At 43.5% G+C, this 23,102-nt stretch overlaps 2 protein-coding genes and 1 long non-coding RNA gene across 4 annotated transcripts; 2 read left to right on the top strand and 1 right to left on the bottom strand.

Moving 5' to 3' along the window:
• The first annotated feature begins 295 nt into the window (after positions 1 to 295).
• On the top strand, positions 296 to 5,991 carry taf10 (TAF10 RNA polymerase II, TATA box binding protein (TBP)-associated factor). Its single transcript, XM_049023626.1, has 5 exons — positions 296 to 666; positions 1,253 to 1,410; positions 1,490 to 1,554; positions 1,756 to 1,870; positions 5,709 to 5,991. Exons 1-5 carry the CDS (start codon positions 528 to 530, stop codon positions 5,796 to 5,798), a joined length of 567 nt encoding a protein of 188 aa, XP_048879583.1. The 5' UTR covers positions 296 to 527; the 3' UTR covers positions 5,799 to 5,991.
• A 2,058-nt stretch (positions 5,992 to 8,049) lies between these two features.
• On the bottom strand, positions 8,050 to 12,595 carry LOC125748106 (uncharacterized). 2 transcript variants are annotated; one of them, XM_049023940.1, is made up of 3 exons: positions 12,495 to 12,586; positions 12,025 to 12,145; positions 8,050 to 9,690 (listed from the first exon to the last, which is right to left on the bottom strand). In XM_049023940.1, exon 3 carries the CDS (start codon positions 9,658 to 9,660, stop codon positions 8,587 to 8,589), a length of 1,074 nt encoding a protein of 357 aa, XP_048879897.1. In that variant the 5' UTR covers positions 9,661 to 9,690; positions 12,025 to 12,145; positions 12,495 to 12,586; the 3' UTR covers positions 8,050 to 8,586. The 2 variants fall into 2 exon arrangements, with proteins under 2 accessions (XP_048879897.1, XP_048879896.1); XM_049023939.1 differs by lacking the exon at positions 12,025 to 12,145 and having other exon boundaries at positions 12,495 to 12,595.
• A 73-nt stretch (positions 12,596 to 12,668) lies between these two features.
• On the top strand, positions 12,669 to 14,372 carry LOC125748117 (uncharacterized). The gene is made up of 2 exons (XR_007399471.1): positions 12,669 to 12,823; positions 13,483 to 14,372. It is a non-coding gene; the product is annotated as an uncharacterized LOC125748117 (long non-coding RNA).
• Positions 14,373 to 23,102: the final 8,730 nt, after the last annotated feature.

The raw sequence follows: 23,102 nt of genomic DNA on the forward strand, positions 1-23,102 counted from the left end.
CGCTTTTGTTGTAGCTAATTTGGGGTTTATAATGGAATAATATAAGATTTGCCGTAAGACTTCTTGCGTGACCTTGAGTAGAAACCGTCAGTGTCACGCCAGATGCGTGAGAGTTGGCAACCCTGACATATCAATATCCCATACAGCATAAGGAACAAATCAGGAGTACACATTGGACGGGGCTGTGGTGGCAGTTAAAATAAGTATTCATCATCTGAAAAAAGGAGAGACTTTCTACACAGATAAAACAGTTACATCGATTGCTCGGAATCAAAATAATGAGGCAGAAGTCCTGACGGAGGTTAATTCACGTAACACCCGGAAGTCACATTGACGAAAACGGAGGCTGTTGCAGTTCGTGATTGTATACGCGAGTTATGACGCTTTTGTTGTATTTTTTATCTTATGCATAACTTGGGGATTGTTACCAGACGATTAACAAACAGAGACGCCAACTGTAACCTCTTGTAAACATATACAAGGCCGTCCCCCGTCTTTCCCAGGCTAGGCGGGCGCTTTGACGGAAAATGAACGTTGATGCCTCGCAGGCAGTCGCAGCCGGAGGCGCATCCTCCACCTCGGCCTCCAGCAGCAGCACCAACACCACCAGCAGCGCTGTGATGAATAACAGCGCCGCAACCAACGTAGTCTTGGCTGCCGGTAACGGTGAGTGGAGCCGGAGTGACCGGGACTGCGCAGTCAGACCGTGTACATCTGCTACTTAATACTTAAAAAGAGCAGCGCAGTGGTGTATTTACAGCTGTTTGCATAACATTTAGCGTTTATTTTCCTGATTTTAAACCTCACGTTATGATTGAAGTGCAGTTGTCGGAATAGGGAATTCAGGATGACCAGCTCTCACGCGTCTGCCGTGACACTCACGCTTTCAGACTCATGCAAGAAATCTTACGGCAAATCTATATTATTCCATTGTAAACCTAAAATTAGGTACAACAAAAAGCGTTGGTAGTTTGCAAAGCCTACAGACTATTTATAAGGTAATGAAACCGTTGCATACATGTAAATGCGTGTGCATGTGTGTGCGGACTTGTCTCGGATTGAAAGTCTCACGCGAGCCAACTGAACTAAGTTGGGTAATTTTGTATTTTCTGCCCGTATTTGCGCTGATCGTATCGGATCTCCGGGTATCGTGCTGTACTACACCATTTATGAAAACACTCAACAGGTAATGACACTTGAAAAATTCTTGTATACGTTCTGTCTGTATATTTAAATTCACATCCTGCTGCAGTACCGGCGTCCGCCGCCGCTGCTCCCCCATCGTCGGACGCCTCCGTCTCTAACGGGGTGTACCTTCCAGCTGGCATCACTAACGGCGATGTGAAGCCGGTGGTTTCCACGACGCCACTGGCGGATTTCCTCATGCAGCTGGAGGACTACACGCCCACGGTAGGATGCTCGGCCATCATCACTTCTATCTGTAAAAGCTTCCCCCTCTTGATGTAGATTTTGTGTCGTCCTTGACCAGATTCCAGACGCAGTGACTGGCTATTACCTGAACCGTGCTGGCTTTGAAGCATCAGATCCCCGAATGTAAGAGGTTAACCTTTCCCTGTAATGGTCCTTTTTGTTCCTAGATTCACAGCCTGCCCCATTTGTTTGGATTGTTTACTGCCGTGTTGGTTGGTTTGTTTGTCTCTTTACATGCTGGTCCATTTGCTGTGCTTGGCCTATGCTTCTTGTGCACTGCTGTGTGTGCTGGTGTAAGACCTTCCAGCATCTCTCTACCCCTAGAATTCGTCTGATCTCCCTGGCAGCGCAGAAGTTCATCTCTGACATCGCCAATGATGCCCTGCAGCACTGCAAAATGAAAGGTACTGCATCAGGCAGTTCCAGGAACAAAACCAAGGTGAGTCGGCATCCCATTACTCATTTCGCTAGTCCCTGTGGTATAAACTCAGTCAGTAAACTCTTCAGCTGGCTCTTTTACTTTTAGGTACTTTTACTTTTATTCCTGAGAAATTTCTGTGATGGTAAAAAAAAGTACCCACAGTGTCACAGCTGTGTGATATTGAAATATTTTTGTTCAGGATTGGTGGGTTTCAGAGAGAAATAGTTCATGCCCAGGAAGTAAAAATGCAGACCAAGATTTTGTATCAGCCAACCTGATTGACCTGAGTGCTCTGTGACTGTGACTCTATACTTATTTGATTGGTTGAAACAAAATCTTGATCTGGAATTTTACTTTCTGAACCTGAACTGTTTACCTTGGGTGGGTCTGCTTTAAAAAGTTATTTAATTTCTATGAATGTGATTTCTTAGCGGTATGAATTCAGTTCTGTCCTTTTTTGACTTGATTTAATACAGTTTAAATGGTAATTATAGCTCCCACATAATTAATGGGCTATTATGCAGCACGGCTGCATGTGTATGAGTGGCTGGATCTTTTGGGGTTAAAACTCATTGGTCAAAGTCAGGTCTAATCAGTCAGTATCACTTCTGATGGTATAGATGAAGGTGGCTTTTGTGCCTTTTGTTAAACAACCTGTCAGTCCATGTCAAAGGTCACAGGTCTGGAGATCACCCAATACAAGTAAAGCCTAGTTCATACTTTACCTTTTCCGCATGCGCTTTCAGGCTGGGGACAGTCATCCGCGCAACAGTTTGTGTCCAGGCTACATTTTGCTGCTGATGTGGATGGTTGCGGTCAGTGCATGCATACAACTGTGATATTCCACCAGACCAGGAGAGGGCAGATGTACACAACTACAAGCAGTGTAGTGAAACGGGTAAACTTCTATAAACAGTTTTAAAGTTACTAGTCATGGCTTGGGCAGCGTTATGGTAATAAGGTGTTCCACATTGTTTTGAAATCCTTAAGTCGCAGCCCCCCCCCCCCCCCCCCCCCCCGACCCGCTCGGAAAATTTTAAGGATTCAAAACACCGAAATAGTGCTGCTTTTAAAATAACATGTACTTCAGTATAATGTCTGGACAGTAATGAAAAATACCTCTAACCCTCTTCATACAGCTGCTCACCCTAACGACTACTAACTATTCTTCCTCCACTGTTTTGTCTGTTACCTCGGATCTGTGAAAAAACACACTGCCACCTACTGGAAGTACCTAATCAAGTATCTTGCACATGCGCGGTCGATGCGCGCAGATGTGCAAGGTTTCCGTTAGACATAACAATCTGGGTTACATTGCACACCGACTGCATTCGTCAACAGCCAACCCCCGATGATGAAATTTGCCTTGCATCCCCTCATCTGCAACTGAAAGTGCCCACAGAAAAGTGAAGTATGAATTGGTATTAAGGGAGAAAGGCCAGGAGCAAAACTTGCAGAAGTGGTGCAACAGCATATTAGCAGTAATAATATATAACTAAAGTGCATGACTTCCCACATCAGCCCTGGTCCAGAGGAGTCTCCACTCAGAAGGTTTGGGTCTCCTGACCGGTTACTGGAAGCTTAGATGGTTTTCACTTCTGTTTGCTTGAATGTAATGGGGGTTGTGAGATCAGACAGTAGGACTGGTTATTACTTCATGCGAAAACGCAGTGCCGGCCTGTCAGCAATCCTGAATGTTCTTGCTTCTAGTACTGATGCGCCAGACAATCATGTACTTTGATATCAGGCGTGGTCTGGTGCTGTAGAGCAAATCTGCTCTTAAAACTCACATTCATAGTGTGTAAATAAGAATTTTACTACCCATCAGACGTTATATAGCACTTTTCCTACAAACGCAATGTTACGCAAAGTGCTTTACATAATAAAAACAATGTCGACCCACCCCTACTATCACCTTTACCGAAACTATGTAAAATAAAGGAACAAAAGACACGAAAGACAATTATAAATAAGTAAGGAAATAAATAGATATTTAAATAATAAAAGAATAGACACGACAGTAACAACAGGACCTGAGGAAACGCCATCGTGGATCTCAAACTTGCACGAGGAAACGCCTGTGGCAGGTTAAAATATATTGAGTAAAATTACGATTGACTTAATAAGAAGGAAAAGAGAAATTTATTTCTAGAAAATAATATGATAAAGATAAAGGAGGAGAGAAAGTACAAGCAACTGCCAAATAAAAGTATAAATGGTGGGATGAAAAGGAGGATAATATTAGGGACGGAATAATGATGATAAAATAATAGGGTTTGAAAGAGATGCAATGTTCTGTGGGAAAAAGAAATAAGGTATTAAAAGGAAGATGATTGAAAGTATAAAATAAGAGAGAACATAGCAAGTAATAAAATGTACAAATATATACATTAGTAGACAAGCAATAAATAAAGTTTCGGTAAATCAATAAAACTCAAAGAAAGCCAGATCACAAAGGTATGTCTTGTGTCTGCTTTTAAAATATATACTAAAGCTAACTCTGCAGTTCAGCAGGCTGGATTATAATCAATTTCACTCAAATTAACTGAAATATAATAAGATGCGTAAATTAAATTAAAACTACAATTTAATATTGAGCCGAAAACCAACTAAAATAAAAACCAATCAAATACTTGCTGTTTCTGTTTTTAAAAACTATTTTGCTAAAATATTTTTTTTTGGTGGGGTGACGTGGCAATGCAGTGGTTAGCGCTGTTGCCTCCCACCTCTGGGACCAGGCTTTGAGTCATTATGGGGTTTCCTCCAGGCACCCTGGTACCCCCCCCCCCCCCAACCCTAACCCCCCTAGTCAAAAAACATGCTGATTACTTTGCGTTGCCAAATAACCCATAGGTGTGTGTGTGTGCCCTGCGATGGGTTGGTGCCCTATCCAGCGTTGTTCCCTGCCTTGCATGTGTAGTCTCTAGGATTGGCTCCGGACCCCCCGCAGCCCTGAATAGGACAAGCATTTTCAGAAGGTGGATGGATGGAATTATCTTTGGCCCTCTTGCGTAATGCACTTAAATCATAGAAACAGTCGATGGCCCTGCATCTTAACACTTTGTGGAAGCAGATTCTTACAACTTTCTGTCTATCCCTAGAAATAAAATGAGTAAAACCTAAAGTAAATTATATAACAACTAAATGGATTTACATCTATAAAATGAAAACTAATAAAATCACATCAAAAAGTAAAACTGATATAAAATTTAAATATCCAAAAAACATAACATCACAGACGCAAAAACATACACAGGGCATTGCGGTACGAACATATTTGATATTATTTTGTAGCGATCTGGGAGTTTTTATAATGGAGGAATCGTATAAATGCCGGTATTTCCAGTCTTTGTCAGTCAACCATCCTTCTAGCTATTTTTGTTATTCTGGTTGTGGAGAATAGAAAATGGGTTACAATCTTTAGTTCGATCTGCTTTCTGCTACTTTCTTCCCTGGTCGATACATGATGGAGATTTGCTTGCGTCACTGAGCAGAGCCTCTGCATTGTAATTTGTTTTGGGTGTTGCCTGGTCGCGCCAGCGCCTCCCCCTCCCCCCCCCCCCCCCACACGGCATCCAAGGCCAGACCTTCTAACAAAAATGTATGTCGCAATTCGCCACTCGCACTTAGCGCACTGCCACGTTTGTGAGAAGCCAAAAACAGCCCTTAGTGTCAAATTCAGGCTCTGTAGTCAGCTGGGTCAGAATTTCCCAGTCCTCAAGACATGCGTGATGAGTGACTGTAACATCCAGAACTCCCAGTACTGGTGACCAATGCATCAGCGTTTGCCCCAGTGGCATTTAGCCATTTATACATGCATGTATGTATTTGTTTGTTTACTTTTGTCCTTCTGCAGGACAAGAAGTACACCCTGACGATGGAAGACCTGAGCCCAGCTCTGTCCGAGTACGGCATCAATGTAAAGAAGCCCTATTATTTCACCTGAGCCTGTGGTAACTGCAGAGCCCCCCCCAGGGTCATCACCGGCATAAACACCCCCTCCTCTCCACTTTTGTTTTGCTAGTCAAATATTTCTCTTAGGTGCACATGACACACATTTGTCTGATTTAACCTGTTTTCTTTTGTCGCTTACTGGAGTGAACACTGCTTTTTATTGACAAATAAACGACTACAAATTACTGTGGTGCCTGATTAATCTGAGACGCCTGCTGTCAGAGGCTGTTAACAGAATGTGCGTTGAAGGATGGCGTTTGTCTCTCGTGCACGGCGGGGGTGTTTCCAGTGTCTATATATATATATACACACACACACACACACACATACACCCTAATGAAGACACAAAAAGTATTTCTCAAGGTTTTTGACACATGGCTATTGGGGTGCCCCTTGATCTAAAGTGTAGGGGCCTCAATCATTTTTACTGTGGGTGTTTGCACTGCACATCTATGGGAAATCTTTATTTTTCAAGCTTTATTTTGGTTCCTAGTTGGGGTTTTGTGAGTTTATGTGAAAATTTAGGGTAAAATTTGCCAGTTCCTGAAAAACCATTACATGTCTATGGATAGCTTAAGTATTTTTTGAAAAATAACCACAAGGCTTGGCAGAAAGAGTACCAAAAATGCGTTGGTGACAAAATACTTGAATGTGTCAAGTTCTGAAATGCATTTGGAGTGTTTCCGTCAGGCGATGTGCTTTACCTGCTGGTACCTACTAACGCATTTTATTCAGTGGTCGGGTGTCATATTATCTCAGCTTCCGTATGCATGCAAGCGCCGCTAAATTAGGGGTTTTCTAGTTTTTGTAGTGTGCTCTGCGTTGGCCAGGGTACATGCCCTATAGAGACCCTGCCCCATTGGCTGGCAGTGTAGGGCTGTGCCCCTGACTTCGCCCAGCCTCCAGATGACATCAGTGCCGTCAGAATCGGCCCACATCACCCATTTGTCCTGCTATGGTGGCTCCCCAGCCATGGTCTCGTGGCAGGCAGCTGGCCAGATACAATCATATTTATTCTAGATAAAACACACAATGAACAGGCGAACAAACGTTTACTGCTACCGTAGTAAATTAAATCAAAAGCGAAAGTTTTGGAATGAGCCATAATGAGCTTACTGCTTCTGACCGACCAGCTATGTGGTTCCTTGTTAAGAATCTTGTCCTTCTACATTTCAAAAAACTTGTTTTCTTTTGAGTTCTCTGTCATCTTCCCATCAGACTCCCTGCTCTGCCCTTTTGTTTTACTCCTTTATGGAAATCAGGTACATATTGCTATACACTGGAGTTGCTTTGCATCAGCATTCATATGCGCCCCTCCTCCTCCAGTGGATAAACCACTGAATGGGCAAGGAGAAACCGGTTCATACTGGTCGATGGGAGCCCATTTCCTTACATTTTATTAATACTGGCTGTACCTGTTGTGAATTCAAAGGAATTTCCACTATTACATTAGGCTGCCTTTCCATTATGGCACTCCTCAGGTCCAGAATGCCTGCATTTTGTGGTATGATTGATTGATCTTTATTGCCACTATTACAAAAACAGTTTAGCAGCTCTGTTAAGCAGCATACGTTAAAGTCATAAGAAATAAGAACAGCACATAAAAGAAAACGTAGACTTGCATAGAAGACAGTCATTCAGGGGGGTGGATATCATTTTACAGAACAGTCATTCGAGGGGTGGGCACATTTGATATGTATGTGTGGTACTCCTGTAAGATAAATAGTTGTAATTTTGGTACATTTTGTGTTTTCTCAGGTTTGCAGCTAGTGAACACCTTGATTTTCATCTGCAAATTTAAAGGTGAAGTTGTAGAAAGTTGGTTTCAGAGTGTGTGTCCCATGGAACTGAGTTCAGTTAATGGGTTTATGAAGGGTCAAATTCATGATACTGGGCAGTATGTTTGTGTGGGTTTGACTTCAGTGTGTGAAGTTGCTCATTTGTCACGTCTTTCCCACCAGTGGCTCAGAATGTGTGACCATGCAAATGTCCTGCACAACACAGTTTGATTCTCCACTCCTCCAAGTCACTGAAGCCAGATGTTTTGAACGACAGCAGGTGCATCACGAATATTGACATTGGCATTTATGAGTGACATACAGGGGCGCCGCTAGCAATTTTGGGCCCTATGACAAAATATGAGGTTGGGCCCCCCTACCGCACCCATTCAGATTTCTGGGGGCCCCTAAAGGGCGTGGGCCCTTAGAATTGTCCCAACTTTCCCCCCCTTAGCGGCGCCCCTGGTGACATATGCAATTTTATTATGTTACACTTTTTTGCAATTATGTTGAATTCAAATACAAAAATATTTTGTAAGTTACAAAATGTAGAATCCCATGTGTGCTTTTGCCAAGTGACCAGAGGGAAACACTCCAAATGTGCTCAGAGATCAGGTACGTCGCTGCACAATAACATAAAACCTTTCTGTCCCCAAACTTAGACCCTTTCATCTGTGGTTGAAAGTTGGTAAACGTGCATGTTATCAGACCATTTAATCTTCCAGTTTTTGTGCAGAACATTCCTCAGTTTTATTTTTGTCATCATAAAGATACTTGTGTCTAATTTTTTGGAGTCTACCCACTATTGGACACTACTGATGAGCTGCTTCCACAGACTGGCCTTTCCGAAGGGATTCTCGTGTTTAGGTTGAAGTTGGATTTTCTCCAGATGCTCCAAATCATCTAGAAGCTGATGTGCGTGAGCTTCTGACGTGACCTAGCACACTTCCTAGCTGGAACAGAGGTCCACTGCAATCGAATGTGATCTCTGCTGTCTAGTGGTCACACACGCAAGATGGCCGCTCTTGTCTTCTCGGAGATGGTAGAGATGCCACGAGCAAGCCGATCCTGGCGGACAAGCGCCCGGCACATCTCCCAGTCGCAGATTTCATCGAGGGTCAAGACAGATAGTCCCGATGCCTTGCCACAGGATGCGAAGATCACTCCAACCACCAGGCTATTGGCGCACATCAGCCAGAGGAGATTAAAGCTGATGTAAGAGGGAGCATTGAAGTCTAGGAGCCAGAAGGCTGTAGTAATGAAGAGAAAGGGGCCCCAGCTGGTTGCGAACCCAAAGACAAGGCTGAGTAAGAACGCTGATCCATTCATCCTGTCCTGCCCTGTCCAGGAGAAAGCTGGACTCACCCCTTCAATATGCAGGTCCTGAACCTTCTTATACGTGAAGGTCAGATCACTATGTTTAAGGGTTGGACAAGAGTCTGTGTACTTGTGGCTTTCTCTGATCCACACGGTTGCTTCTTGGCGGAATGTTATCAGTACACACAGAGTGAGTAAGCAGAGTCCAATGCTGAAGTAAGTTACTACAGAGGATTCGTGAATCATGCACAGCTGATAGGGGTGGATATGCCAGACCACCGTGTTTGTGACAGAGGAGGAGTAAAGGCAGGCCAGTGCCCAGAGAAGGAGGACCAGCATGGAGTATGCAAGCCCCCTACGGGTGTCTGTGAGGGGAGCTCCGAGCAGCAGGTGAGAGACATGTTCCAGTGTCCCCAGGAGCAGAACTGGGAGTGGCAGCACGGAGTAAATGGTTGAGGCATGCGCCAACACAAAGCACATGCACTGCGCAGTGTCGACGTGCTCCCCGAGGAGCCAGGGTATCGTCACCACTGAGAGGAGCAGGCCGTCAGCCAGGATCACAGAGTGCGCCATGTATCCCATCAGCGAGCGTCGCAGGCTGCTGAAGCAAGATACGGCCACCAGCAGATTGAGGAACACCTTCAGGAGTAGGATGAGAATGAATTGTAGGGTGTTGCCCTGCCTGGAGACCCCATCTGCCCCCAGCACCCCAAACACAGTCATCTTCCAGCCACTGGTGTTCGCCTCACACATGGTCATTCGACTCGCCGTCCTCTCATCCTATGATGCCTGAGGGTGGAACACAAACGGCACAGTTAAAAGACATATTTTTGCACTGGGATTCCTACACATCAGAGGGTTTTATGCAGGGGTGTAACTTCACAATATTTTGCCGCTAACCAGCTGAGCTAGGTCAGTAAAAAACATACTAGCCACATAGTTCAACGGTGGTGCTGTTGGAGAACCACAACAATATGTGCAATTTTGGAAGTATCAATCAGGAATTCCTCTTGGAAAACTCCGAGGGATTTCCTTGAGAAGAAGAAAAAGATGTCTTTTGCAAAGGACGATGAATTAAAATGGAAAGTGAGGATTTTCAAGGAAGTTATTTCTAATCTACTATTGTTTTTTGAGAAATGAAAATACAAGAGCAGACAACTTCCAATTCGACAACCATGTTGGAGAAAATGCGGTGAGATTAATGTGAATCATTCACATATATTTTGGAGAAATGATGTGTATGTGGTTTCAAGCAGAGTATTTGCTTGTGATATTCCTAAGTCTTGTAACATCCTTTATTGGGGAAAATTGAAACAAAAAGTGATCTAGAAATGTGACATGTACCTAGTTAAGATAATGTTGGAATCATCAAAGAAGACAATAATGACAATGTGCTACAAATGTCAATCCTACTTAGGATCAGTGGCTAAATGTAATTGAGGATATTTTGATGGAGCAATAACATTTATTTATTCTTTACTTCAAAAGTTGTTTTTCGTGAGAGTTTTGAAAAATAGAACCATTTTACGTCACGATAAAAGGTGTCTGCCAATCAAAACTCAAAACCTTGTTACAGCAGAGATTGCCTCTTATTGTAGATATTATCGAAATTCAGCAAACATAGTGAAAGGGTTTGGAACACAAAAATGTTCGGTGCACATCTCTGCCTGTGGACATGTTCCAGTAAAGATCTATGATTAAAAACCACCTGGATCCCTTTTGTTGAAAGATATCATAATCAGGAAGCTGAATACTGAATATAAAGCTAACTGTACCAAGGTGACAGGATTATTATGGAGAAGTTATTTTGAGAGTTTGGGAAAGCCCACTTGTTATGTCAGGATAAATACACGTATTATCTCTGGTCCAATTGCTGTTAGTGACCCATAAACCTTCATATAACCTGCTCAGGAGCAGGTTAGGCGTGTAGTATGAGATATGGTGGTGATGTACCCCACTAAGAAAACCAGTAAGTAAACCAGCGTCATGATAATCGGAAACTTTACCTCTGACAAACTTCAGAGTTATCCGGCGAAACAAGAAATCCTGTTTTGTGATACAAGTAACTTAACATGAGATAAGCTTGTCTCCTGATCTGAAAGCCAGTGTCTGGATGTTCCAGTTGTAATCAGTTACTTGCTCTCTTAAGCCTTTTCCTGGGTATCTGTTCGGCAGATCCGTCTGAACAAACTAATAACTAGCTTTAAATCAGGCTTCCTCAGTGGTGCTCCTGGAGTGCCACAATCCAACACAGTTTGCAAATTTCCCTGTTCAAACCGTACTGCATTCTGGACCCCCGGACCGGAGTTGGGGAACCCTGTCTAAACCGGCCCTTCAGAGTAATTAATGAAGAATAATTTATTAAACTATAACAATTTAATAATACTGTGTTACTAGTGTGCATAGGAATGAAATTTCCAGTTTCTTCTTTAAGACATTTTATTTACATTTTCACTGATCATCTGATGATTATTATTATTATAACTTCATTTATATACATAATAACGTCATATCCACCTGTTTTCTCTGTCAAAACTTACAAAAAGATTAAAAACTGATCCATCTAATTAACTAAATTCTTTTAATAGCACAGTGAATGACACAGGTGAGTCATCTCTGTTTACTTGAATCCCGTAACCCTAATTGCTTTGCTTTCCAAAATATCACAGTGAAGCTTCAAAGCCCCACTGTGGGTGGGATTGTTCAACGATGCAAATCAGCGATCGGCCCAATGCACTTCCCATCAGTGACTTTATTAATGTTCGCTTGGTTAAACCTGGCTCTGATTGGCTGCACACGGTGATCTCAGCTCTCGAGGCTGCAGAGCCCACCCTCATGACTCGCCATTGTGATCCTCATCATCTCTCTTGCTGGTTAATTATCCTCAGTGCTCAAGCTGTTCCTGGTGATCTGAGGCAGCATTTTAGAAGTCTGCAAATCTCATGGATTTTTTCAGCACTGTAAACATAGGACTCATTAACAATATTTTGGTAGCATTGCTTGCTATTCTTATTATCGTGTTATTTTTTTTACTCAAATAATTTTATCCAAGGGAGCATTTTTCATTCAGCCCAGTTCAGTGCATTTTGCAGTAACATTTTTCAGACCTTTTAAAGTAACTACCTTATAGCACACAGTGTGTGGCAACTCTTCCTCTGCTGGTATGTCTTCCCTACAGCCAGCTGTGCTGTAATTCTATCAGCGAAGGCATCTGAAAGTGGTGCTGTGGCGAACATGCACCTCTCTGTGCAACAGAGTGGCCAGGTGTGAAAGATTAGATATGACACACATTCCAGACAGAAGTGAAAGACAGAATGTGAGAGGTGGAGATATATGTGCGGATGCCTGTAGCTGGAACCATATAAGAGGTTCCCCACTTCCTAGTCAGAACATTTCCCCACATAGAAAAGCGACCCTTTAAACAAACTCGATACATTAATGAATCTCTTACATGTGATGTCATCGGGTTTGACTCGTCTTAACCTGCCAAGTGCAGCGTGATCTCTAGGGTCCGCCGTGCACCCTGGATGCCGTGCCCCCAAATGTGCAAAGGTGTTCCCACAGCGGTAGGTAGGTCAAGCGTGGCTCCTTACCTCAAACTGCAGTGCTGGCATCTGGTGAGCTGAGACGGCAGCAGACAGGCTCATATGCAGCTCCCGATACAACGCGCTTCCTTTTATCGGTCTCTGGCATTGCAAACAGGAAGGATTTCTGTGCCACGCCCATCTTGAAATGTAAAGTGGGGGGTTGAGCCACTCGTAGGCGGGTTCTGAAGTCAAGAGTCTCACTGAATGTGAGGGACCTGCGGATTCATCCCCTGGGGCTCTCATGTTTATCCCAGACAGTTTCGTTTTATATTCTTGAGAATCTCTTGTCATTTTAACCCTGAGGCAAAGCACAGAGTTCAGGAAGCGTAAAATAAGTAAGTAAACGTTGCATAATAGCTTGGATAATTGATTGCCCATAGAATCCCAGCGCCACTTCCTGTTATCTTTGCAGTGTTATTATCATTCACTGAACAGCAGGTGGATGTATAACAACTTTTCTACATGCTATTAACGAAGTCGCCAGTGGATATATGGCTGAAAACCAGCACTGTCTGGTCCTTACTTGAGCTAAGCCCTCTCTTGTTCTCTCCTTAAAAATTAAACTCAAAGCGCAATGCCCCGATTAGAAGTTTCCTCCCTAATTACTTGCGTCACACCATGAGTGAATATGCTTATCTGCGACGTGGTGTCAGGTTTCCAGCTCAAGCCGTTTGGTCGGTTGCTAATTGCTAATTACAGAGTAAATGGTTGAGGCATGCGGCAACACAAAGCACATGCATTGCGCAGTGTCGACGTGTCGACATTTTTTTCAGTAAATATAATTCCAGTGAGGCCATGAAACAGGCTAAGAAAAAGTTGTTTGAAAGTAATTCTATGTCTATATGAAGGTTTTTTGTTACCAAGGTGCCACACGAGAAGCACCTCATGATGGGTTAAAGTGAAGAACTCTACCAAAACTTTTGAAACCGCATTGTTGCAAAACATATCAGTGGAACTGGTTACAGACGTATTTCAAAACTTGTGAATTTTCCAGGAAGCTCCACTGGAGCCATTACTTGCAAGTGGAAGGAACATCAATCCACCATCAACCAGCCAAGCACAGGAGTTCTCCGTAAGATTTCTGACCAGGGAATAAGAAGGATAGTCAAAAGAGCCAAAGGCCACTTGGAAAGAACTCCAGAAAAACTTGGAGGCGGCAGGTACAATCGTCACAAAGAAAACAAATGGCAATGCTCTCCATACTCACCCACAGGGCTCTGTTACTGAAGAAAAGGCATGTTGAAGCTCGTTTAAAGTTTGCTATACAACATTTGGATAAGCCTATGGAAAACTGAGAGAATGTATTCCGGTCAGACGAGACCAAGATTGAACTTTTTGGCTGTCATGCTACACACCATGTTTAGAGGAGAAATGGCACTGCACGTCACCTGAAAAACACTGTACCAACAGTGAAGTTTGGTGTTGGGATCATCATGGTGTGGGGCTGGTTCATATCTCATGGTACTGGCAGACTTTGTATAATTGAAGGAAGGATGAATGGGACCATATCCAGGGAGATTCTTGAAATAAATCTGCTGCCATCCACCAGGATGATGAGGGTGAGACATGGGTGGACCTTCCAGCAGGACAACGATCCCAAACATACAGCAAAGGAAACTCTCAGTTGGTTTCAGAGAATGAAAATCGACTTGTTACACTGGCCCAGTCAGTCAGCTGACTTGAATCCAGGTGAACATTTGTGGAAGGAACTAAAGATACAGGTTCACAAGAGGCCCCTCCTGGAATCATCAAGATTTAAAGACAATCTCTTTAGAAGGTTGGGTGAAAATGACACCTGAGCATTGCAGGTAATTCGTTTCTTCATACAGGAAGCATCTGGAAACTATCATTATAAAACAAAGGCTTCTCTGCTATTAAATTTCACTTAGTGGTTCGATACTTTTTTTTTCTTGTGTCATTCCATGTTATTGTGCTTAGCTTTATTTACGGATTTTAATGTTGTGAATTCTTCATATTTGTGGATTTCTTGAGTTAATAGCACTGTCTGGTGAAAATGTCATGTGAATAGGCTCATTAGAAATATATTTCCTGACAAAAAATGTTGACTAGTTTAATAGTCAGTTCCCCCACAGTCTAGTCTTCTAGCCCTGGTAAGCCATTATTGCTTCCTTATTTAACTATAATTTAACGTACCGGAAGACTGGGGTGAGTTGCCACTTGCTCCACTAGCAGGGAGAGAGGAAGTGGCTGAATGAAGGTGGTGGCATGCAGGCATCCTGTGTTTGTGGGCAAGCTCAGATCATGCTATGGCTGTAATGAGCACCAACAGCCTGAAGGCACGGGCCATCACCAGCACGAGTTATATAGATCGAAATGCAAATATTACATTAGACTTCATATTTAAAAACATAACCTACATACTTCTGTTTTTTTATAAAGACAATTTACCATAGACACAGATGAACCTTACCACAGGCACGTTTGCCCATGTACAAACAGATTGACGATCCCCACATTTATCTTGCCTCTTTGACAAACATTAGAGGGTAGTAAAGAGTTTACTCCTTAGTCTGAAAACTCGTCCAACAGGTTTTCCTAATCCAGGCCAAGAATCATCAGCGCACCAGCAGCACGTGGGGGGACGGGGGTCGTGATATACGACGTTTAATGTGACACGATGCTTCACCAAACGGTGAAATCACTAAGAAATACATCCCACACCAGGTGTTTATCTCATTACAGGTTTGTTTTTGATGTTCAATGGTGTCTTCTTCAAAACCAGCTGGTTTGCCTTGCAGCAAACATTCCTCTGAAAGCCAGGAAAAAGAAAATGTTCGACAGTGGGTTCTCTCCCTGGTGATTCCCCTGCCCCTCGGGGCAGCAAATCAGCACCTTGTTTTTCTCTCAAATCATTGTCTTGCCCACCACTCATCCCCACGTCCATCTTCTCAGTCAATAACTGCGCTCCATTACTAATCTCATGCCATCTGAGACAGATGTCTGCATCTTTTTACATATTCAGTTACCTTATTTATAGACTTTGCTTAGCTGCCAGTTTCACGCTCTCATGATTTCTTACAGCTGGTAGAGTTACAGAATCTTGATGAGCATGGCATCTTTACTCAGGGTACCATCTGACCACCATGTGTGCTTGACACAGGCCCAACAGAAAAATCCCCAGCCCAGGGATTTAAACCAGTGACCTTCTGATCACTAGCAGTGCTCCGACCTGCTTAGCTATACATTGTCCCACCCCCTACCCTGTTTACACACAACTAGCTTCCCCCATGCCACACCTCAAGAGCATCAATAACTGTGTTCTATTCATGACAGGGTAAAAGTATCTACACTATATGGTGAAAAGTATCTAGGAAACCCTGATAAATCCAATCCAGTTGCAGGCGCATGGAGTGTAACAAAGAACACAGTCATGCAATATCCTGCAACAAACACTGGCTGCAGAACGTGTGATCGTACAGAAGAGGCTAGTGACTTTCCACTTGACACCGTCATAGGACGCCATCTGTCTAACAGGTTGGTTTGACACATTTCTACTCTGCTAGTGGTTTCCTGGTCAATCCCAGCCAAATGCGAAAAAAAAGTTCAGCTGCAAAGTGGCAGACTGACCAGCTTTTCTGAATGAGAAGTTTGACCATATAGCACAAGTACTGTTCCTGTGACCTTAGGGACAAAAACACTGAAACCACTGGCTCCATTGTATTAAAACACCTCCTTTTCAGCAATTAAGAAGAGGCCATAACTGTTGTGTTGCTTGTTTGTTATTGTATTAAACCAAGAGGCAAGTGAGTACCAATTAAATCAGAGGCGGACTGAGTAATAGCTACACATAACAGGCTGGTCTTCATAAATGATGGGGATCTTCAGCGTTAAGTGCTACGGGTAGGCAAATGTGTTGGACCAGTTACTCCTGGTCTAATGTTAACAGTACATATGATTTTCCATTTGGTATCACCAACATATCCGGGCTCAGTGAACGATATCATTTCCTAAAAATAAATACAAAATATGGGGGCGGCATGGTGGTGCAGTGGTTAGTACTGTTGCCTCACACTTCTGGGACCCAGGTTCGAGTATCCGCCTGGGTTACATGTGTGTGGAGTTTGCATGTCCTCCCCATGTCGTCGTGGGGTTTCCTCCGGGTACTCCGGTTTCCCCCCACAGTCCAAAAACATGCTGAGGCTAATTGGACTTGCTAAATTGTCCATAGGAATGTGTGTGTGAGTGACTGGTGTATGAGTGTGCCCTGTGATGGACTGGCCCCCCATCCTGGGTTGTTCCCTGCCTCGTGCCCATTGCTTCCGGGATAGGCTCCGGACCCCCCGCGACCCAGTAGGATACGTGGTTTAGAAAATGGATGGATGAAATACGAAATATTTGAGATAAAAATAACATCCCACAAAAACAAATATTAAAATTGTTGCATCCAGCCATGCACTCAATAAAGACCATTTCAGCTTTTGGTGTACACACCGGTTTTAAAACTTGAGTATTACTCCAGTAAACCTCTTTTGAACCTGGTTCCACTGTACATTTCCACAAATTCATCCATGACTTGCTTGCAATTTCAGGTGTGCTGAGGACTTTCTCCACCCTGTATTGTAGAGAATGACAGTGGGTGGGTTCATTACTGCTGAAATCCGCTCGTGTGTGCCAGGACTTGCGCTTGATGCTGTGGTTCTGCTGGAACCTTACTGCCATCGTAGACCATGTTTGAAAATTGGGTGGAAAGCCCAAATGGCTTGGAGGATCCAGACCTGGACAGGAGCCCTGGAACAACAGCAGTCAGGGGTGAACTTCGGTCAGGGAACTGGGATTTCTACCCATTCCGGTTGGTTTGTTACTGTATTTACCCGCACTGGAGGGATCCGGCCCTTTAACACTGCTATTGGAAGTCCCTCCCACACCCTATTACGTTTTCCACAGCAAGAAAACTCTTTTTGGTGTTCCAGTTGTACGTGGTCACACTCATGTCCTGTTTTCCTCCCAGGAGAGATGATAGACTTCTGGTGGACAGGCTAATAGAACATCACATTATGAACTGGTCACCACAGAAAGATGACAAACAGTTATTATAGCACACCCAAGAGCGCGAATGGGAAATGAAGAAGTCTTGTCCGTTTTAATGGCGTTGACTGTGAATGAGGTGATTACAGGAGCTGCTGTAAAAACAACAAGCAGGAAATTATGACGTGTTCAGGAAACTCCAGAAACAGGAATTGTAAATGACCTTTAATGTTGTGTTTATCCTGGCAGTTAGTACAGGGGTGCTCTACAAGTGAAATCCTTATGAGCCTTTTCTACTGCCACTAGGAATCTGAGTCGTACCCAAGCTGTACCGCGAACTGACGGTATTCCACTGTAAATTATACGAGCTGTACCCGAAGCGTCCACGCGCTGACATGGTGCCGCTTAATGGCCGAAAGTGTGACCAGACCGAGCTGGTTGGGTCACCACCGTCTGATTCGTCCAAATGCATGGAGATACCAGTGACCTGCGTCAATACTACTATAGAACAGCGGAACGTAATAAATTTGTGATGCAAATTTGCGCGAGCGAATGCTAATTCCGCTAACCTTTGATGCTAACGTAACAAAGCACAAAAGTGAGATAAAATTGTAAATATTTATTTTTATAAATGCATATACTTCAGGATGCTTAAAATATATATACAAAGACAAATCATTTTTCGTGGGGGATTCATTTTTATATTCATACAACAACAACAACAAATTTATTTTTATATAGCGCATTATCACAACATTACATTGTCTCAAAGCGCTTTACAGCATCCTCACCCAAAGCCCCCAGTGAGTAAGCCATAGGCGACAGTGGCAAGGAAAAACTCCCTAGAAGGAAGAAACCTTGGGAGGGACCAGACTCAAAGGGGGAGCCCATCCTCCAGGGGCCGGCAGGGATAGTCAAATAGAGAGATGGTTAAGTGCCAGAGATGGGCCAAGTCACATTGTCCCAATCATAAGATTTGGGAAATAACTGGAGAGCAAGGAAGATGACAAGCCAATGCCGATGCCGCATCTTCTTCCAATCGCCAGGCAACCAGAGGTAAGGCAGCGGGTCATACATGGAAGATCAGAACGGCGAGCTGGATGCAGGGACGTCACTGGTGGTGGCGACGTCACATGTGGCCGGGTGTGCTGGATATCTTGATAGATTGAGGTCTCCAGGCAGCACCCCCCAGGAGGAGTAGGGGAAATAAAATGTACAATTAGGCAAAGTAGAGGAGGCTATTGGCAGTGCTAAAAGCTAGGTGAGTGCAATATGAAGTGCAATGTGCAAGCTCCGGCAGATATGGCTATGGCAGCATCAGTAGGAGGGAGAGGCAAGTGGGAATGCAGGCATGGGGAGTCCCTGAAATGTCAACATTCCAGTTCCACAAGAGATTGCGAAGCTAGAGTGACAGCACTGACAATCCAGTTTATCCAATGGCACCGATCCCCACGCAGCTCTACACCTCATACTATAGGTCTGACTGGGAGTGAGGAGTTAGCTAGGGCTAGAACTAGTGTCCCTATACGCTAAACTAAACAGGTGTGTTTTTAATCTGGACTTGAATATTGAGAGTGAACCTGAAACCCGCACATCCGGTGGAAGACCATTCCACAGCTGAGGAGCTCTGTAGGAGAAAGCTCTGCAGCCTGTCGTAGCTCTTTCTACCCTAGGCACTAACAGATATCCCAGGGCTTGAGAGCGAAGCAAGCGTGGAGGGTTGTATGTGGTCAGCAGATCACTAAGGTATTCTGGTGCAAGGCCATTTAGTGCTTTATAAGTAAATAGCAGTATTTTATAGTCAATTCGAGACTTAACTGGCAGCCAATGAAGAGAGGATAAGACCGGTGTAATATGATCAAATTTTATAGTGTTTGTTAGAACTCTGGCTGCAGCATTCTGTACCATCTGAAGTTTTTGCAAGGATCCAGACGGGCAACCCGATAGGAGGGCATTACAGTAATCCAGTCTGGAACTTACGAAGGCATGTATTAGTTTTTCTGCATCATTAAGTGAGAGCATCTTACGAAGCTTGGCTATGTTCCGTAGATGATAAAATGCAGTTCTAGTAATACTTCTTATGTGAGCATCAAAGCATAGATCTGAATCGACAAGAACACCAAGATTTCTAACCACCGTGTTAGGTTGTGTAGGAAGGCTACCAACGTTGAGGTGGTGAAACTTATTTCTAGCAGCCTTGGGACCAATTACCAGAACTTCTGTTTTTCATAGGCTGCTACATCCCATTTACAACTGTATGCATTTTTGTAATATTTTACAAACATGCGGGGATTTAGGGTACATCTTCTGCTTATTTTATTTGGCTCTACGAACCTGACAAATCTACTTCCTTCTTCAGCAAAATCGAGTGCATGCCTCGTGAACGCGCTTGTCACCAGTTAACAGGATCACCACTTAAACCAGATACTCGTCCAGTCCCTCGTCATCTCACGCCTTGACTACTGTAACTCGCTTCTAGCGGGTTTACCACTGAGCGCCATCCGTCCCCTCCAACTGATTCAGAATGCAGCTGCTCGTCTTGTTTTCAACCTTCCCAAGTTCTCCCACACCACTCCTTTGCTGCGCTCCCTCTACTGGCTTCCTGTAGCTGCACGCATCAGATTCAAAACACTGATGCTGGCATACAAAGCCAAAAATTCTCTGGCACCATCCTACCTAAAGGACCTCATCACACCACGCTCTGCACCACGATCTCTCCGATCCTCCAGCACTGCTCGACTGGTCCCTCCTCCCCTCAAGGCACAAGGAAGACACGCATCTCGGCTCTTCTCTGTCCTGGCACCTAATTGGTGGAATGAACTCCCCCTAGATGTCCGAACAGCTGAATCCTTGACTGTCTTCAAGCGACGACTCAAAACATTTCTTTTTCAGAAATACTTGACGTAGAACTTCTATATTCTTTCTCGACTCTTATTCTGGTGTGTTTTTAAAAAAAAAAAAAATAAATAAAAAAAAAAAAAATTCTGCACTACTCAATGGAGTTCTCAGAGATAGTATTCATAGCTTGGGTCCTTATTGAGCTAGCATCGGAAATTCATTGCAGAGTCTCGAAGCACTTATGTAAGTCGCTCTGGCTAAGGGCGTCTGCCAAATCCTGTAAATGTAAATGTAAATAACGCTGGCGACACATTTACCGAGCCGGCCCTTCTGCTTTGGAAAGCCAAAGCGACCAGGAACTATAATGTAACTAGTCTCTCTTCGCGGATCGAGTTGGGTATGGCCTGGTTCCTGCATGACACTGGAGAAAAGCCAATACAAGGCCAAATCAGTCAAGGCTGTACAGTTCACCGACTCTCCACCAGGGGCCCTTAACACCAGGCTGTTCGACAAAGCAAGGAAAAGCTTGAGGTCAGAGAGCATCGTCTGCCAGCATCTCTGGAGGAGAGAGAAGTAAGAGTCTTGCTCAAGGGCCCAAAAATGATATGATTAATCTGCTAGCCACTATAATCCAGGTATAGCCATAGATCTGTAATGGCTCTGAGCAGAGGTTGCCATCGTATTAATTAATGAAATCCAGGTTCAGTCAAGCTGATTTCTCAGGGTAGACCCTTGACCTTCTTCCATCCTAGCTGACCTTGGCTCTGTTTGCTGACCCAGCTTTTGAGGGCAGCATGAACGCAGTTGTAGAAAGTTCTCAGGCCAGGCTGTAATCAAAACTGCTCCAAACTTCATAATTTTTTACAAAAAGAAGCACTGCCTGGTGATCTTTGCCCTGTGGTGCTGATCTTTGCATCATGACGTTTTTTGGAAACTCGTCTCCTGAATTGTAGCACATTATGATCTCTCATGGTTAAGATAATCTTTGCATTATGATGTTTTTGGGAAATGCCTCTCTTTTGTAGTGCAAAAAGTCAATGAGGTCACTAACTTGCTAGCTAAGTAAAAAGTAATGTTACATATGGTTAGTCTGACATATTGGTATCATTGGTCTGCAGTGTAAATCTTGGCTGATATTGCTGCTCATTATTGCCGGCCGATATTTTAAGTTATCAGCACCAGAGCTAAAGGCACAACTAGTAAAATAATGGATATTATTCCATAACTTACTCCATGAAAAAGAGCAAGTTGAGGGAGGCGTAAAGACAATTTCCCAACGGGGATCAATAAAGTATCGATTATTATTATTATTATTATTTGGACGAGGAGCCATTTTCCGTGGTGGCAAATGAGCAATTTCATCAACACATTCACCACTTGGAAGAGGTCACAAAGAACTGGCGTATGATTATAATTAATCTCCCCCCAGCAATACTGTCCAGCTATTGGTCACACCGTGCTACCTGAAAATTTGTAAAAAATAAAATAAATAAATAAATAAATAATAATAATAATAATAATTGGTAAGTACCTCCAAGAAATACTTATCTGAGGTTTTAATTAAGAACTTTTTGGACAATCTTTCAAAATGTCATTTATGTAAACTATATGGTTACCATAATTGGTCTATTTCAGTTCCTACAAATGAAATGCATGGAAAATACTGCCAATCCTAAATGTTACTCTTTTGCTCCCCCTGTTGACTGAAAGGTCAAGCAGCAATAATAATGATCTTATGGGCACGGACAACTTTCCAAGAGCAGATAAGGCTTATTGTGTTTTCTCTTCAGGATATTCAAACCTGCCCAGATAGATCACTCACCGAGCTCGACACTTTAACCTTCACGCCACTCCCAACGCACACATTAACCCCACCATTTGTCCACAATGCCTGCACTCCTCTAAGGTTATCCTTTCACTTCCAAGCCAATGAGCTGTCCTGTGTAGTGTTGTATGCATCTTAAACTTGTCCCATTATTGCATTTTTAAAATGCATGTGTTAACTTAGTCATGCCTATTAAATTTAGATCATATTCATAGTAAATGTTTAACCTTAAACGTAGATAAATCCTTTATACAAAGGAATAAACTAATATAAATTTACCATTACCACATCTACCTGGGTCCCAAGGCCTGATCTCAACCCACTGGAGAATCACTGTCCTTGTGATGTGATGTGCATGACCTGTGTTGTTGGCATCAATATCGCACATCACCCAGCCCTATAATATACTATAGTCATTTTCAGTATAAAATACCCCACCTCACGTTGTGATGATGTCATTCAGTACTGGTACCGGTTTTTACGCCAGTGGAAAACCAACATAAGGTGTACTGTACTTTTGGTACTTTCTTGAAGTTGTGGTGTTAAGCCCCACCCACCCCTGGATAGGGGCCATGAGGACACGTCCATCCTTAATTATAGTGCTCTCAGGTCTTTGGATGAAAGCAGGGCTGCTCCTCCAGCACTCCAGGGAACATCCACAGTTCCCTTCTCTGGATCTGTGAGCTGCACCATTGTCTCAATCATGATTCTACAACCCTGAATTTGAGAGGGAAGAGATAACAGCAGTTCTCCTTTGAGCCCCATCTTCACCTCCACCCCCATCCAGATGATATAGAGACTATTGCCTCCAGCTAAAGTCTTTCTTCACAGTTGAACTTGTCTACTGGCAGCTAGATGGTCTAACCCTCGCTAGACTCGACTCGCCCAACCCCCTCCCATGCCCTAGCATTGGGCCCTATCCTCCACCACAATGGGGTCTTTTCAAACCAGCCTCTTAAAAGTTC

The sequence above is a fragment of the Brienomyrus brachyistius genome, chromosome 8 (assembly GCF_023856365.1).
Source record: "Brienomyrus brachyistius isolate T26 chromosome 8, BBRACH_0.4, whole genome shotgun sequence".
Taxonomy (NCBI): Eukaryota; Metazoa; Chordata; class Actinopteri; order Osteoglossiformes; family Mormyridae; genus Brienomyrus; species Brienomyrus brachyistius.